This window comes from Sarcophilus harrisii, chromosome 4, assembly GCF_902635505.1.
Source record: "Sarcophilus harrisii chromosome 4, mSarHar1.11, whole genome shotgun sequence".
NCBI classification, from domain to species: domain Eukaryota; kingdom Metazoa; phylum Chordata; class Mammalia; order Dasyuromorphia; family Dasyuridae; genus Sarcophilus; species Sarcophilus harrisii.
In genome coordinates, this window is record NC_045429.1 from 309,065,042 (window position 1) to 309,082,917 (window position 17,876).

Genomic DNA, 17,876 nt, shown 5'->3' on the forward strand with positions numbered 1-17,876 from the left:
GTTATAGCACATCAGATGTCTTTTGTCTCTTCATGTTTTTATTGTTGGTTATTGCTGCTCAGGGGTTTGCATCTTTGTTGCTAGAGATTTTTTTTTTTTTCCTTTAATAACTTTTGAATTCAGCTCTACTCAAGACACTTCAGATTTCTGGAAGTTTGATTTTTGCACAATTGAAACATCATGACATTGATGTTTTGGCTAAAAGTTAATTATGTTTTTTTCTTGGATCTTTGAGCCACTATGAATGAATAGCATATTAAAGGATAAATATTAGACATATATGATTCCTCCTTAATTTTTGTTGTTGGTTTTTATCATTTACCTATTTTTTTTCATATATGAAGTCATGCAAAACAATTCCACATTAGCTATGTTGCAAAAAAGAAATAATGAAAGTGATTTGGTTTATACTCAGAATTTTCTCTCCCTGAAGATGAATAGCATTTTTTCATTATGAGTCCTATGGAATAGTTAAGTCATTGTATTGATCAGAGTAGCTAAATCTTCTTAAAAATTTAATTTAATTTTTTTCCTTTTTAAAACTTAAACCTTAAATACAAAAATAGGAAAAAGAACACAAAATAAAACAAACCCAACATTTTCATGTGTATAGTAGACATAAGAAAAGATTCAGAATATGTAGCAATATATTTTCATTTTAAGAAAACATATATAGTAATAGAATACATTGTATTCAAAACTTCCCATCTTTTCTTTGTTTCCTTGGAGGTTTTCTTTTATTCTCTGTTGTATACTTTTTTACTTTATCCTTTTTTCCCCTTTCTTCTCTTCTTTCTCCTGCATGAGCAGTTATACATACATATATACATACATACACATACACAACATATATATATATATATATATAGATACTTATAATCATATATATATATGGACATATACATTTACATACATCAATGTAAGGTTGTCCTGCACTTGTTGGTTTTCTATTTCTTTGAAGGCATCCATTTTAGGTTCAAGTCTTTCCATATTTTTCTGTCATTCCTGTGCCTCAGCTGTATTCCAATCTTATATTATCTAGTTGTTTTAAAATGTTTAAAACAATATTAATATGGCTGAAATGTAATGTAATTTCTTTATTTTTTTCTCCTTTGATTGAATTTATTTTAACTTTCTCTGAAATCAGTGATTACTACCCCTGTTTTTTTTTTCCTAATAAAGTATACTCCTGATCATTGTTACTGTATTTGCTGGTATATCTTGTTTCCTGTCTCTGCTTGACTCTTCTACTTTACTTCTACCAATTAGCTTCTTTGCTGTTATTTGACCTTCTTCCACCATAGGTCCTTTCCTTATCTTCTCTCCCACTCTATCCCCCACCCCTTTATCCCATTCTCATTAATCTATATACTTTATCTTATTCCTGTTAATCTGTATACTCTTCTATATCTCCCCTTATCTTGTTTCTCCCTTTATAAATTCGGAAGAATTTTATATACCCTCTGAGGTACATTTATGTATTGTTTCATTTTTAATCCATTCCAGATGTGAGTAGGGCCAGAACTCCCAGCCCTTCTCTCCAGTCTATTTTCTCTGTGTTAATTCTTGCTTTTGCATCTCATTTGTATGCAAAAAAAAAAATTACTGTTTTTACCTTTTTCTACACAGTTTTGCCTTTTAGAATCATATCAGCTCTGTCCCAATCTTTATTTTGAACTACTTGATTACTAGTGACAGCTTAGAGAGATGTTTACATTTCCATGTATAAAGCAAATAGTTTGTTCTTATTGAGTCCCTGGAAAATAATCTTTGATGCTCATTTTGTATTTCTCTTGACTGTTATAAGTCAGATTTTCTATTAAGTTCATGTATTTTTGCAATAAAATTCTGAAAGTTGGACAATTCATTGAATATCTTTTTTTGGGGTAAGGGGTTCAGGATTATGGTTAATTTTGCTGATTTCTGCCATAACTAGTTTTTTTTGATTTTCAGAATATAGTATTCCAAGATTTGTGATCCTTTATTATAGTCACTGATAGAAATGTAGATCCAGCATATTTGAATTCATTTTTTTGTTATTGCTTATAAGACTTTCTCTTTGATTTTGGGGCTTCAAAATTTAGCAATGATGTTTTTGTAGATTTTTTTTTATAGGATCTCTTTCAAGTGGTAATTGGTGGATTTTTTTTTTTTTTCCTATTTCTACTTTCCCCTCTTATTTAACACTTCAGGACAATTTTATTTATTTATTTATTTTTTTAGTGTTGTGTCAAAATACTTTTTTTGGTCATGGTCTTTGGGTAATCCAATTACTTTTGTTTTCTCTTCACTACATCTCTAGATTGTTTTTCTTATATCTCAAAATCTCTTCTATTTTTTCCTTCTTTCTGTTTTGTTTTATTATTTCATGGTCTCAGCTATTCCTGCCCCACTGTTCTTACCCAGAGCAGTGTCTCAACTTTATCAACCTATCAGCCAGATTCCCCATGCTGTCTGGGAAATGAAAGTTTCTTTGGCTGGAGTAGAGGCTATCTTCCTAGGCAGCTAACCTCAGGACTTCCTGTTTATTGTTTCAACAGAACTAATCTAGAGGTATTTATACTTCACAAGAGCCAAACCTCCTTTCTGTTGCCTTTCTTCAGATTTTCTCTTATGGTCCAGGGAGGACCACTGCTCTGCCCCCAACATCTGTTTGTTTTTAGACCTTTACCTCCGTCATGTTCACCCTGGGGTGCAGTTTTGTCTTGTTTATGGGAGGAATATGGAAAGCTTGGAATTTTCTGACCTTCTCTGCCATTTCCCCAGAATCCTCTCTAGAGTTGCTCAATTTTTCACAGTTGATTGTCTTTGCAATATTTCTGTTACTGTGTAGTTTGTTCACTTTGCACCAATTCATGTAAGTTCTCAATTCCTTAATTTGTAGTGTACTTGAATTTTGAAGCTATGGGGGGAAATTTTTTGGGGGGAGAGCTAGAGATTATAAAAATAACATTTTAAAGAAAACGATCATTTTAAGTGCTTATTTTTGGTATTCTTTTCAAATCTCTCTATGACACTTTATTCACTTAGGCACATATTAATAACAGAAATTGCTCTCTTCAAAATTTAGCAATGATTTCTTGGCATACTGCTTGACTCCTCTCTTGCATTTGACACAGTTAACCACCTTTTCTTCGTGAATATCTTCTTTTTAGGTTTTTTTGGACATCTTAATTTTTCTGCTTTCTGGTTAGTCTTTTCCAGTCTCCTTTTCTTCATCATCATTCATGTTGTTCCTGCTAACTGGATATTTCCTTAAGGTTCTGTCCTATTTCCTTTCTTCTGTTTTCACAGTTTTACTTGGTGCTCTCATCAGATCCTCTTAATTCAGTTATCCTCTCCATACAAATGATTCCCAGTTCTGTATATCTAATTTTCTTTTGAATTCCAATCTGAATCACCAACTTTTTAACTGATTGTCCCATGGCTATTTCAAACTCAACACTTTCAAAACAGAACTCAACTCTCTTTCTCCCAAAACCCATCCCTCTTCAAATTTTTTTATATCTTTCAAGAGCACAACCTGATTTGAGTTATCATCACCATCTCTTCATTTGATAAATTGTCATCTTGGTCTTTACAATATCTCTTGGCAACAATTATCTTTTCTTTACTAACACAATCATTATACTAAATTCCAGCCCTTATTCCATTACTTTTATAACCTGCCTCAAGTTTCTTCCCTATGTAATCCACCTCTACACTAACTTGCCAGTGATCTTCCTAAAACACAGGTCTGACCATGTAGCTCATTTGTTCAGTAAATTTCTAATGTTTTTCAGTTGCCTCTGAGGTCAAATTCAAATCCTTTTGATATTTAAAGCCCTTAACAACCTTATTTCAACTTAACTTAATGTACAGGAGTGGTTTATCATGCTTTACTTCCTCTTTATCTATTGAGCTGTCAAGTACTCTTTTCTCTTCTTCCATTTCAGAGCTTTTGCTGTCCTCACCTGTATCTCTTAAAGAGTCCCTTAGCTTTTGTCAAAATTCTGGTCAAACACTACCTTCTGCATGAAGATTTTCCTCATCCCCCAACTGCTTGTACCTCTCCACTAAAATGACTACATATTTCCATATTTTGTATGTTCTCATGTTTTATTTCTTCAATTAATATTAAGTGTCTTAAGGGTAACATTTATATCTTTAAATCTCTAGCAACTAGTGGTCAGACCATCAAATGTTTAATAAATGCTTGTTTTAATTATATATATAGCTTGTTCACTTACAAAATTATCATCTTTGGGTTACTTTTAGAAACTTGAAAGGTCAGAAAAATCAAATAAAAAATCAGAATAAAATAGTTTCCTAATCTATTATTGTCCTTTCCCTCCATCCCTTTCCTCATCAAAGTTTTAAAGTTTTTCTAAACAGATTTTTGTAGGTTTAGAAACTAATAAGACCAGGAAAAAAAAGCAAAAGATTGAAAGTATAATTCCTTAAAGTATTGTTGTTCTATTGTTTTTGAGGTAACCTGAAAATGTCACCCAAGTAAGCAATTTTCTCCCTTATTACTAGCGTTATCTAGCTTAATAATTACAATGTTCTGTATTAATTAGGCATATGTATATTTGCTTACAAGATAAATTGTCATTATTTAAAGCTCTTTTCCCCCTTCCTCCTGGTTTTTTCAGGTTGCATTGCCATATATTTTGAAATAGGAGACTATAATGAAGTTTATTTCTTTTGTGGTTTAATTCTTTTCCATTTTGAGTGGTTACTAGATTTGTTTTCTCTCAGTTCATTTTATAATTGATTTGAAAACACTAATTATAAATCGGATAAACAGATGTGGGCATTTAGGTAGTACAATGGATTGAGCATTGGGCTTAGAACTCAGGAAGACTTATCTTTATAAGTTCAGATGTGGCCTCAAACATTTACTGTGTGATTCTAGGCAAATCACTTCAGTCTGTTTGCCTCATTCATCATCTGTAAAAATGAACTGGATAAGGAAATGCCAAACAACTCCAGCATCTTTGCCAAGAAAACTCCAAAGTGGGGTCACGAAGAGTTGGACAAAACTAAAATGATTGAACAGCAATAACAATAAAAAACAAATGTGAAATGTGGTCCTTAACTTTGTCCAGTTTATACTTTAAAAAACTATGAACTACTACTGTCAGAAGATAGTAAAAATAAACTTCTTAGTTTATATTATTTTTGAGGTTCCAGGTTCTCATCATGAAATGTTAGAGGCTGATATTTTGCAGCCAAGGAATATTTTTATGTACCATCTTCTCTTCTTGCAGTACTTGTTGTAAAAGAAGTTTTAAGGAAACTGAATATTTTTTCATACCTCTAAGTTAATTAATCTCTGCTTTTATAGGCATACCTTTATAATACATGTAATAGTATAGCTAGAAGGCATCTTAGAAGTTCAACCCCTTCATTTCACAAATAAGCAAACTGAGGCCCCAAAGAAGTGACTTTCATTAGGCTTAATGTTTAGAACAGAAAAAAATGCTAGCTTAAAGAAATCTCTTAATTATTTTAACGTACTTTCATGTTTTTCTGTCTTTAAAGATCACTACATATTTTCAGTTTATACATGATTAAGGAAGTACATTTTTGCCAAAATTAAATTTAATTAAGGCATAATTTTTTTTAAAGGGAAAAGTCCACCATCATAACCAAAATGAACACTTCCAGAATGAAGGAATTGGTGAGTGACTGTTGTGATATTTTTTAAAATTTTGTTTTTATATGAATGTGCTTTGAATTTCAGGGTATTTAAAATAGACCTTAGGAATAGACTTACTAGTTGATTTGAGCAGCATACTTGATCTTTTGGGTACTTGTATTTTTCATTATTTTGAAAAAAAAAAAGAGGAAGTTTAAAAAAAAAAGTTTTAAAAAGTCTTACCATGAGTTTTGTGAGAAACCACTAATGAAGTGTCAGGGCCTGGAAAGATGAGTGTTTTGAAAAATTAGAAATCAGTTCATTCAAATCTTTTTCTTTTTACTTTAAAGACTTAAAGGGTTTTTTGTTTATTTCTGAAATATTTCATGTCTTCCATGTTTCATCAGTTTCAGAGTATACTTAATTAAAATTATAACAAAGCATATTGGGGGTGAGATAATGAATCTTGAAATTCTATTTTCTCTATGGATTTATTTTTATAAATTAAAGTTTGCTTAGAAAAGTTTTTTAACTTATTTGAGGAAAGACATTTTCCTTAATAACTATTTCGCTTAAAAAAAAAAATCCTTCTTCTCTCTAAATAGGAATAGTAATATTGATATGCTAGTCTTGTTTAAAGATGGTTACAATGAACTTTATAATATATGTAGAACTTTGTAGTGGCAAGCTGACAAATCATAGATGTAATATGCAGTGTCTAAAATGTATTATTGCTCATTAGTTTTTTTTAGGTGATTTTTTATTCATAATTTTTTTTAAACCAATATTTGTTTTCTCATCTCTTTATTTTTAGTTCAACCCAATCCTTCAGTACTCATTGGCAATCCTATTAGAGCATATACACCTCCTTCCCCTCTTGGACCTCACCCAAATATGGGAAAGTCTCCTAGTCCTGTTCAAAGGATAGATCCGCACACTGGGACTAGTATTCTTTATGTACCTGCTGTCTATGGAGGAAATGTGGTTATGTCCGTGCCTTTACCTGTAAGTACAAATTTTAGATATTTGCTATTTATTGAAGTAAATACTAATTCACATCAAAATAGAAACAGTCCTGAACCATGCTCAATCAGGCTCATACTTTAGTTATATTGCTATTTTAATACTACATAAAAGCCATGATTTCATCCATATGGGTATTCACTTTGTCATACAGATTATAACCCTTAATTGCCTTAGTTATAAATTGTTGGGACCAAAACAATTCAATGTCTCTAAGACAACATTCTGGTCTAACTTCTTTGAAGTTAGCTTGGTTAGTTATTTGATTAATAGACTCCCACCTGATACCCCCAAGTTTTCTATCTTTGTAGAAAGTGCCACTTCTCAATTTCCTGGATTGTCCTTGGAGGATCCAGTGTTGTCTTCTCACTAAGATGAGGTTGTTGGGATGAAATTTTGAGCTTTTAGTCATTTAACATGGCATAAAAGAAGTTGTTTTTTGTTTATAATTTGTTATTAGCATATTTAGAGGAATGAGGGAAGTGAGTCATTTTTGAAGAAGAGGGTCTGGTAAAACACCTTTTTACCGTATTTGATTTGACTAGAGGCTAGTGAAACCTGTGATTTGGTCTCCTGTTTTAGAAAGTAATGTTTTTGTTTGCTTCAATAGAACTTCATAGGTGGAGATTTATATTTCTTTGATATAATAAAAACTCCTAAGGAATAAAGATCATTTGAGAAAGCATTATTTTCTGAAGAGACTTCAGATTCTACCTTATTTAAATTTATTTCAGTAATACCACAATTATGTCTTATAGCTATTTGAAAGCATAATTCTACCCTTTGTATGGAACCTTATGCTATATCTGAAGGAAATCTCTTAAGAGATTTAGTAGAATAGCAAACCTTTCCCAATACATTTTTTAAAAAATTCACTTTCCTTTGAAATTTAGCATATTTTAATAATTTTAGTTGACTTACTGTTCCAACTGCCATATGGCCAGATCTAGAGATTTAGCCAAAAGAATATATTTTCTTTCATTTATAGCAAGTACCTTTAAGTTCAAGTAGTTTCTGTGATTTATCATGAGAAAGTATTGCTGAATTATTCTCCCATTGTTCTCTATTCTTGTTCTATACTTCCTCCCTGAAAAAAAATAAAGTCGCTCAGACACAAACATTTTTGTCAAGTTGGCCAGATGTCATACTTTAGGATCTAACGAGAATAACTGTCATCATGTAATACACAGTTTATACACAATAACTGCAAACTTTAGAATTCAACTGAGTTTTTTCTTATCAGACAGTTTGACAATAGTAAACATCATTTGTGTTAAATAATAAGTCTCTTAGGACTAGGATTCTTTTTACTAAGTCAGAAAAGCTTTTGTTATACAAAATTTACAGTTAGGTTTTAGTAAAATGAGCTCTTGTTGCTTAGGTTTCTCTTTATTCATTTTGTGTTAATATACAGGGACATGTCAAAATCTTTTAAAATAAGTTTTCAGATTTTGTAACCTAACATGTATCATGGTTGGCGACACCACTAATACCTCTAGAAGGAATAATGGATTTGAATTTTACATACTAGAAGTGAGTTTTAAATTTTATTTACATATACATTCATGTATAGATTAGATTATTGCTTTGGAGATGAAATTTTTTTCTCATAAATGATACACAACCTAATGAGTACCTGCAATTATGAGATAACATTTTTTCATGGTTATTTTTGCATATATTCTGATGAGAAGTTATTCCAAAATATAGAATGATAGTAAAGATAAATTTTAAACACCTCAGTTCCTCTCTAAGCTTATAGATTTCCAGTTTTCATCTATATATGAGTGGTATATGGGCCATATAATTTCTTGTCCAATAAATATATTATGCTATTCTTTATGATGACATGTATACTGGCCATTCATTAAATTTTGACTGAGAACTTTGTAGTTATCTTCATTACTAGAAGTGACATTCACCCCAATATTTCTTATCCTTACCAATACCCCTGGAATAGTTTGTCTTCTGCAATCTTTTAAAATAGATTTAATAATTTTAATTCTTCTAATTACATAGGTACCATGGACAGGGTACCAGGGTAGGTTTGCAGTTGACCCTCGAATCATTACACATCAGGCAGCGATGGCATATAATATGAACCTGTTGCAGACACATGGACGGGGGTCTCCTATACCATATGGCCTTGGACATCATTCACCAGTTAGTATAGGGCAACAGCAAATTCAGCATCAGGAAAAGGATCAACATGAACAAAATCGAAATGGTGAGTTGTTTTTGCCATACTCAAATCATAAGTAGAATATGGGCTGAGCATGTCAATAACTACCAACTAGAAAATTCTTTTAAAGAATCCCATTAATTATGCTAGGTAGAAACTATCTTCTGATAGAATATTTAATGTTTACATTTTAAATGCTTTCAATATTCAGCATTTAAAATTTGAGGCAGAAAAACCAAATTCTTCTTTTAGATAATTTCTTAGAGTTATATGACAATAATTGATTTAAGATAGTTATTTTAATCAGGGCATGGTCATTTCTGAAAAGAAAGAAGAAACATCCATTTTATTTTTTACCCTGATTTTTGAAATTACCATAAAACCCCATTATAAAATGCTTTGCTCTACACATAGTCCATTATTTTGTGGGCTTGTCCATGTGCCCAGTCTTTATAGTGATATCTAGAACAGTTCTTGAAATAAAAAATGAAAGTTCCTTGTTCTTTTAAAAGTTAGGAAATCTGCATTGCTTTATTATAGTTGCTATTAAATTTCATACATACACATACACACACACACACATTTACATTTATATATGTAATCTCATATATAACAGTAATTTAAGAATATATCTGTAATATATCTGTAGGGTATCTAAAGTGGACTCAGAAGAAATCCCCACTCATTTAAAAAAAGTTAGCTATTAGCTATTCATTGACTCTTATTATGTAGTTGTTTTCCTAAGGTAATTGGTTTTAATTAAAATTGAGTTATGAGGAAATACATTTAAGACAAAGTTCAAGGCCAACTTCACATGAAATTATATTTCCGTTAAGGGGTTTCTTAATTTAAAAAAAAAATGTGGTAATTGATTTGTTATTGAATTGCATATTTAAATGATATGTTATCTTAGCACCAAAGTTGATAATCATCTTTTTGTTGCTTGCTCCTTGCAAAATTATGAAATTGAGTTGGGAAGATAGAAAGGAACTTTTCATCATATAAGTTATTCTGAGATGAAATGATGAGAGAAATTTTAGTTGACCAAAGACCATGCCAAAATTCCCCTAAATCTTATAAAAGATATAAAAGATAATATATATATGATATATATAGAGATACAGCATAATAAACCAGTGTAAGTTTGACTTATTGACAACTTGACAGGAAGTTTTTGTTTAGAAGAATCCTTCTGAGTAAGAAACAAAGCTGGAACAAAAGGTGACAAAAGTACAAAGGTTGTCCATCTCCCTCATGATATTTTTTCCTTGAATTGAAAGAGACCTGGCTTCTAGTTGCTTAAGTTCTTTGTGCCTCAGTTTCCTGTGTGTAAAACAAGGAAATTTGATTAAATGATCTTTCAAATATTTTGTAGTTCTAAAATTGTATAATTTTGTGCTCATCTGTAAGTACCCATATACAAATTTGATTCTCTTTAAGTCATTGTTTAAAGTTCCAAGAAGAAAACATAACTAAATACCTTGAATTAACAAAAAATAAAAATTGAACAGTAAAACCTTTCATTATTATAGGATTCTTTAATATAAAATTTTCAAATAATCTAGTCATAAGAAATATAACTGTATTGTGTAAAAAGTACAAAGTAATTTCTCCTACAGAATTTTGGGATATTGATGGAGGTGAAAATTCATATTTAAATTTGTAGATTTCCCCTTACTTTCAAATCTCAGGTTTTCATGACTGACACTTATTGACAGTGACTTTTTGCAAGGCTCTAAATCTCTCAGTGCCTTGCTTTTGTCTGTTAGATACTTCTTGTTGTGAAACAAGGTACCTTATAATCTAGAAAGTTTACTAGTTAACTAATAAAATCACAGGCTCAAGAAATTCAAGATTTTTTAATGAGGTAAAACGACCATCAGGTAAGATTCACATTTTAAAAAACTTGTTAGACATACTTAAGAAATTTGGACTTTTTGAGGTTTGTAATTTAAATTAGCATATTCATTTCATTTATTGGTATCCATTTACTTTTAAATTTATAATTATTATTGCTTAATATAGTTTGTATTGACTTTAAGATATATAATAAATATTTTGTTGTCAGATGTCCCTATTATTTGGAATTATTAAAATAAAATACATTTACAAAGGGGCTAAAATTCTGTTCAGAAGGAATCAAAGTAATGAATGTGTTGTAGGTTTGGGGAAATTATTGTTATTTTGCCTGGTACAGCTTTATATTTAAATATTACACTTCTTGATGATTCAGAGTTTGATAATGAGATTTGCTTTAATTAAAAATTTACTTTCTCTTGTAATTCAGCAAAGAAAGTACAACTTTTTAAAAAATGAAGAGAACCAAATTGAAGTGGGAATATGAAACCAATCTTGAAATTTATGAGTAATCAGAAGTAATTTCATTTCACATATAAATGAAAAAATTGGTTTCAGTGCCTTTTTTTTTTTTAAGGTAAAAGTGATACTAATCCTGGACCTGAAATAAATAAAATTCGTACTCCAGAGAAAAAGCCTCTAGAATCAAAACAGGTATGTGGTTTATATTGAATAAATGGATTTTGCTTTTAGCTATTATAATATCTTATGTGAGCATTCATTTATCCTTTATATTATTCTTTAGCATTTTCAAATCATTGTTACATTAGAATTTAATATACTCTTTTCTAGAGGGTGTCATCTTTCACCTTTTTTAAAAAATTGTTTTTGGTTGGCTTTGTAATCTTTCTGTCTTTTATCCTTTAGGATTACATTTGTAAATATCAGAATTTTCCATGACAACATAGAGCATGAGGGTATAGTATTCTTAGTATAAAAATTCTGATCATAATTAAACCTAATTACATATGTTAATTTCTCACCTCTTTTATAGCCATATGTGATCAAATATATTGTTAAGCATCACTTTGGGAAATGGAGGATGATTCTAAGGGAGAGAGTGGAAAAATAATTCTTTGAAGGGAATACATTTTAGTCAATCAAAAAGCATTAAGTGCTTACTATGTGACAAGTAAAAGATGAAGATAGACAAAAACAATCCCTGTCCTCAACAGAAGTTACATTCTATTACATGTATGCTTACATTCTGCATCTTATAAGTAAGTACAGTGGTAATCCCAGAAGGAAAGGAACTAACAGCTAGGAGAACTGAGTAAGACCTCCTGTAGAAGGAAGGATTGAGGCTGAGTTTTACAGATGCTAGAGGGAAAAAAAAAAAAAAAAAACCAAAACCTGAGATTAGAAGGGAGAGAAATCTGGGGATGGAAGATAAACAATGCAAAGACATGGGTAAAGTAGATATTCTTTGGTGTATAAAGAATAAAAATTAGGCCAGTGTATCTGGATCATAGAGTATGTAGGAGGAAGTGAAATATTAAGAAGATTGAAAATAAAGGAAGGGGTCATGTTATAAAGAATTTTCAATGCCAAACCGAGGATTTTATATTTAATATAGGAGATAAGCAAGTCACTGGAATTTATTTTGTAGTGACAGGGGGAAGTGGATACAGCCAGACCTACACTTGTGGAAAATAACTTGGGCAGCCAAGTGGATGGTTGGAGTAAAGTGGGGAGAAATTTGAAATTGGGAAGTCAACCAGTAGGCTAATTGCTTATGTGAGAGGTGATATACTTTGTAAATGGTACAAATGGACTTTGTACCAGTGGTGGCAGTGTCAGAAGAGAGAAATATATATGGTAGATATCATAAAGGTAGAAATTACAAGATTTGGCCAGAGATTGGCTAAATATGGCGAGGGAGAATGACAAGTAGAATATGATGCTTAAATCTGGCTGGGTCAGTGTAATATGGTAGTACTCTCCACAGTAATAGGGAAGCTAGCAAGGATGTATGGAGCAGAATTTTAAGCTAACATAATGATTTAAATTTTGAACATGTTGAATTTCAGTTGTTCACAAGACAGTCGCTTTGATGTGTCTTACTAGATTAGGCAGTTGATTGGAGATCAGGAGAAAGGTTAAATTTGGGTAGTTAGATTTGAGATCCATCTGCATAAAGGGGAGGATTGAATCTATTGAAGGGGATGCAATCATTAATCAAAATAGAGAAGAGAAGAATACCCAGGACAGATGCCTTTTTAAAATAGTATTTTATTTTTCCGATTATTTGTAAAGGTAGTTTTCAACATTTATTTGTCTAAGATTTTGAATTCCAATTTTTTTTCTCCTTTCCCTCCCTTACTGTAACCAAGATTCCCTTCTCCAAGAGAGCAAGCAATCTAATATAAGTTATATATATATATATAATATGTATAATTATTTTTAGCATATTTCTACATGAGTCATATTGGGAAAGAAAATTTGGGGGGAAAAAAGGGAAAACCATGAGAAAGAAAAAAACAAAACAAGTAAGGTAAAAATAGTATGCTCTGATCCAAATTCAATCTCCATAGTTCTTTCTCTGGATGCAGATGGCATTTTACATTCCAAGTCTTTTAGAATTGTCTTGGATCACTGTATTGCTAAGAAGAATTAAGTCTATCATAGTTGATCATTCCTCAATTTTGCTGTTACTGTTTACAATGTTCTCCTGATTCTGATTACTTCACTCAGCATCAGTTCATGTAAGTCTTTCCAGGCTTTTCTGAAATCAGCCTATTCATCATTTCTTATAATATTGCATTCCATTCATATACCATAACTTATTCAGCCATTCCCCAATTGAAGGGCATCCACTAAATTTCTTATTCCTTGCCACCACAAAAAATTGCTACAAACATTTTTGTATGTGGGTTCTTTCCCCTCTCTTTTATGATCTCTTGGCACTGCTGGATCAAAGGATATGCACGGTTTGATGGCCCTTTGGACATAATTCCAGATTACTCTGCAGAATTGCTGGATCAGTTCCCAATTTCACCAACAATGCTTTAGCATCTTAGTTTTTCCATATCCCCTCCAATATTTATCATTATCTTTTCCTGTCATGTTAGCTAATCTGAAAGGTGTGAGGTGGTATCTCAGAGGTGTTTTAATTTGCATTTCTCTAATCCAATAGCGATTTAGAACATTTTTTACATGACTATAGAGGGCTTTAATTTCTTTATTTGAAAATTATCTGTTCACATCTTTTGACCAGAGTTGGGAAGTAAAGGGAATATTAGGCATGGTGGGGAAAGGAAAGGAGTCCATAATGAGTATGTCTGGATGAGAAATGAGGAGATATAAATTTCAGGATACCACCAGTACTGAGCATGTCTCTGGTTCTGCTTTGTTTTCATGCCCCTTTCCAAAGTATGTGCTGTATTTTATAGAACCTATCTTTTCATTTTCAGTTTTAATATCTCTTGTTTTTGGATGACTATTTCTTAATTTCATTACTCCCTGGAGAACTATCCTTTCTGGCAGTAATTTTTAAAAAAAGAAAAAAAAATAAGCAAAATTAATCAACATATGGACCTAGTTTGACAGTATATATAGATTTTATATATATACATATATAAATGTATGTATGTATGTATATATAATATTTATCACTAGTTATCTCCCACCTCTCATAAAAAAGGAGGGAATAAAATCTTTTTCCTTCTTTGTGGATAAGCTTGATCATTTATACATAGTATTTAAATTTGGGTATTTTGTTGTTTTTCTATTGACATTGTTATAGTTGTTTTTGTTTTCTAACACTTTGCATCACTTCCTGTGTTCTCTTGTGCTTTTCTGTATTTTTCATGTTTGTAGTAATACTACTAATAATATTCCATTACATTAATGTATCATGACTTCTTTAGTTATTCCTGAGTCAGTGGGGAAATCTAATTTTTTCCCCATTTTTTTTTTTGCTACTGCAAAAAATGCTGCTATAAATATTTTGATACATTATGTGGGATTTTTCCTTCTGGCTTTTCCCTTCTTTGCTACATAGTAGGCACTTTAAATATTTGTTGGTTGTTTTTCCATAGCTCATATAGATCATTCTCATCTTTTGTCATATTTACCAATTTTCTGGGTACAAGTAAATCCTCAGTTTTGTTTTAATTTTAATTTTTCCTATAAGTGATATTGAGCAATCTTTCATTTATGATTATCAATAGTTTGCAATTCTTTAGAAAAACGACAATTGGGGAATGTTGATTGGTGTTTCTCTCTCCTTCACCCTCACTTATTCCTCACCAACCATCTTTCTTCCTCTCCTTCTTCTTCTTCCTCCCTCTCTCTCTCTCTCTCTCTCTCTCTCTCTCTCTCTCTCTCCTCTCTCTCCTCTCTTCTTCTTCATCTCCCTTTCTGTCTCTGTCTCTCCCTCTCTGTCTCTTCCTTCCTTCCTCCATCATCTCCTTTCGTGTGTGTGTGTGTAAATATATAAAATTTTAGATAGAATTTTATCTGAGATAATAGATGCAAATGTATTTTTTCCTAATTGACTGCTTTTCTTTAGTTATATTGATTTGTTTATGTAATAGAATTGACCTATTTTATCTTTCTCTTCTATGTCTTGTTTGATTATGGAATTCATGTTTTTAAGACTTTGAGGCCCACAAAGTAGTTTATCAAGTTTCTTCAGTGTGTAAATTTTTTTTTATAGTGAGTTATAATGTGAATTAAAAGTGAAAATAAAAATGTCATAATATAATATCTTTCTTACCAATATTCTCTTTATCTAAGATACTTTTCTATCCAGTTTCTATAGTTGATAAATTAAGCCAGTAAAGGAATACATACTTTCTTGAATTCCATTAAAAGTATTTGGCCAGTCCTAACAAGTACTATTTTATATAATTGTAATGTTTTAATTTAATTCCTCTCTGCTTTTCATTAATAGGCTCAATTTTTTAAGTGGATATGTACTAATTATCCTATTAGTCTAAGAGTACCAGAATGAATTATTCTAATATTTAACATTAGACATTGACAACAAAAACACATTTTTGGTAAATGAGAGGATTTAGATTTTGAATGTTAAAATAATTGAATGTTCTGATAAGCCATTTATGTGGTATATGAGAGAAGAACAAGATCAACCTATTTATTTTGCATTGGAGCTCAACTGTGCCATTTTTTTTCTCTACAATGGTACTCTAATTTCTTCCGAAAGTCATCACTATATCTAATTGTCTTAAAGTGAATAGTTTCACTTTAAGACCTTAAAGTATTGTTACTAATATAATTAAGACATTTCTTTTTATTCTTTTTAGAATGATTTAGATTCAAATCCACAAAACCGAAGTCCAGAAACTCGCCCTGGTGTTGCTTATCCCAATCCCAAATTTCATCGCAAAGATAATCTCAACCCAAGACACCTAAACCTTCATCTTACGGCTCCCCACACACAATATGCAGTCCCTCATCGACATTATCAGCACTTATCCCAGCTACCAAGACAACCATTTCCAGTTCAACAGCCCTCAAGTTTAAATCAGCAGCAAAATCATTTCCCTGAGCAACTGACTCAAATAACACCTCAACCAAACCAAGCAGTCCAGCAGCATAACCACTTGAATCAACAAACTCAGCAGCAACCCTCTCAACTTTCTCCTACATATCAAATAGGTCCCAGTCATTCCTTCTTCAATAATGCAGTCTCTCATCGACCACATTCTCCTGCTGTAGATGCAGTAGTATCTGAACAGCACCCCCCTTCGATGCTGCAAGAAGCTAACTCTCTGAGATCCATTGCACAACACAACACGATGATACCCCCCACTCACTTGAATAATTTTATTGAAGAAAGTCCTCCAGGATTACCATTAGGAGAAGCTTTAGGTAAGTTTTATTTTTATTTTCCTCTCTATCTCTCACTACTGAAAGTGAAAAGATAAATAATCTAAATAAGGTACTTCATATAATATACATATTCTGCACATTACTTTAAGGAGAAGCTTTTTTTTGTTTGTTTGATTTTTTTTTTTTCCTGTTTAGAATAGATTACTTAACCAAATAATTGAGATTATGTTAATTATTAGCTTTTAATAATCTGGAACATTAGTGTATATACAGTTTGTGCCAAATGAAAATTTTAAATGAGTGATTTCATTCACTAAAATACTCTTACACATTGTCAAGTCTAGGCATCTCTTGTATTCTTCCCAGAATTAATGATAGCTGTTACTAGGTCTTTGTGGGGAAATCCTGATAATTGGCACCAAAACTTAAAAAAAACAAAAACCAAAACCCTCCAGTCAACTATGTCTATGGTTACACATTTTATTTTATTTTTTTTAACCAGAACGTATGCATGGGAATGTGGCCTTAGAAACATTAAGGCAACAACAAGCAAGAATACAGCAGTGGAGTGAGCATAATGCCTATCTCAGTCAAAGCAGTCTTCCATATCCACACTATCACCATCCTCACCTGCAGCATCTTCCCCAGCAACCTGCAGGATTACATCAACAGCCAGTTAGAGCAAACTGGAAACTTGCCAGTAATGCAGAAGATGAAGCAGAAGCAACACATTCAAGGTATTTGAACATTCTTTAAAGTAGCTTCTGAAACAAAAATTCTACCCAGATTTCCTTGATCTCTGAAAATCTAATCCTTTTATTTTGAGTGGAAATATTCTTGTGGGGTGATGGTGGTGGTGTGGTCAATAGATCTCTGTGAATCAGGATTCATCTTCCTGAGTTCAGATCCAGCCTCACACATTTACTGTGTAACCCTGTGTGCCTCAGTTTCTTCTATAAAATGAGCTGGAGAAGGAAATGACAAACCATTTCAGCATCTTTGCCAAAAAGATCCCAAATAGTGTCATGTAGAGTTAGAACTGAAAAATATTTTTGTAACGGAATTTGTATCAAGATTACATAAATATGGCTTAGGTGGCACAGTGGGTACAGCACCAGCCTTGAGTCAGGATAATCTGAGTTCAAATTCAGCCTCAGACATTTGCTTAGATACTTGTGAGCTTGGGTAAGTCACATAACTCCAATTATCTCTCCCCATCCCCACCTCCAAAAAAAGGAAAAGATTTCACTAATATTAAGGTTTCCAGTGAGGAATCCTTTCTTTCCAGAGCTAGGCCGTTTCTTCTGTACCTGATTAGATCCAAAGAGTTTTTAAATCTTTTTATTTATTTATTTTAGATGAGGCAATTGGAGTTAAGTGACTTCAGGATCA

The 17,876-nt window shown here is 31.7% G+C and overlaps 1 protein-coding gene across 1 annotated transcript in view; it reads left to right on the forward strand.

Moving 5' to 3' along the window:
* Positions 1 to 17,876, forward strand: part of HELZ (helicase with zinc finger) — a 118,490-nt gene that overhangs the window by 57,257 nt on the left and 43,357 nt on the right. The window contains exons 10-15 of the mRNA XM_031968638.1: positions 5,614 to 5,665; positions 6,438 to 6,628; positions 8,666 to 8,873; positions 11,263 to 11,339; positions 15,956 to 16,523; positions 16,987 to 17,221. Of these exons, the coding sequence (XP_031824498.1) occupies positions 5,614 to 5,665; positions 6,438 to 6,628; positions 8,666 to 8,873; positions 11,263 to 11,339; positions 15,956 to 16,523; positions 16,987 to 17,221 (1,331 nt within the window). The remainder of the gene's footprint in view (positions 1 to 5,613; positions 5,666 to 6,437; positions 6,629 to 8,665; positions 8,874 to 11,262; positions 11,340 to 15,955; positions 16,524 to 16,986; positions 17,222 to 17,876) is intronic.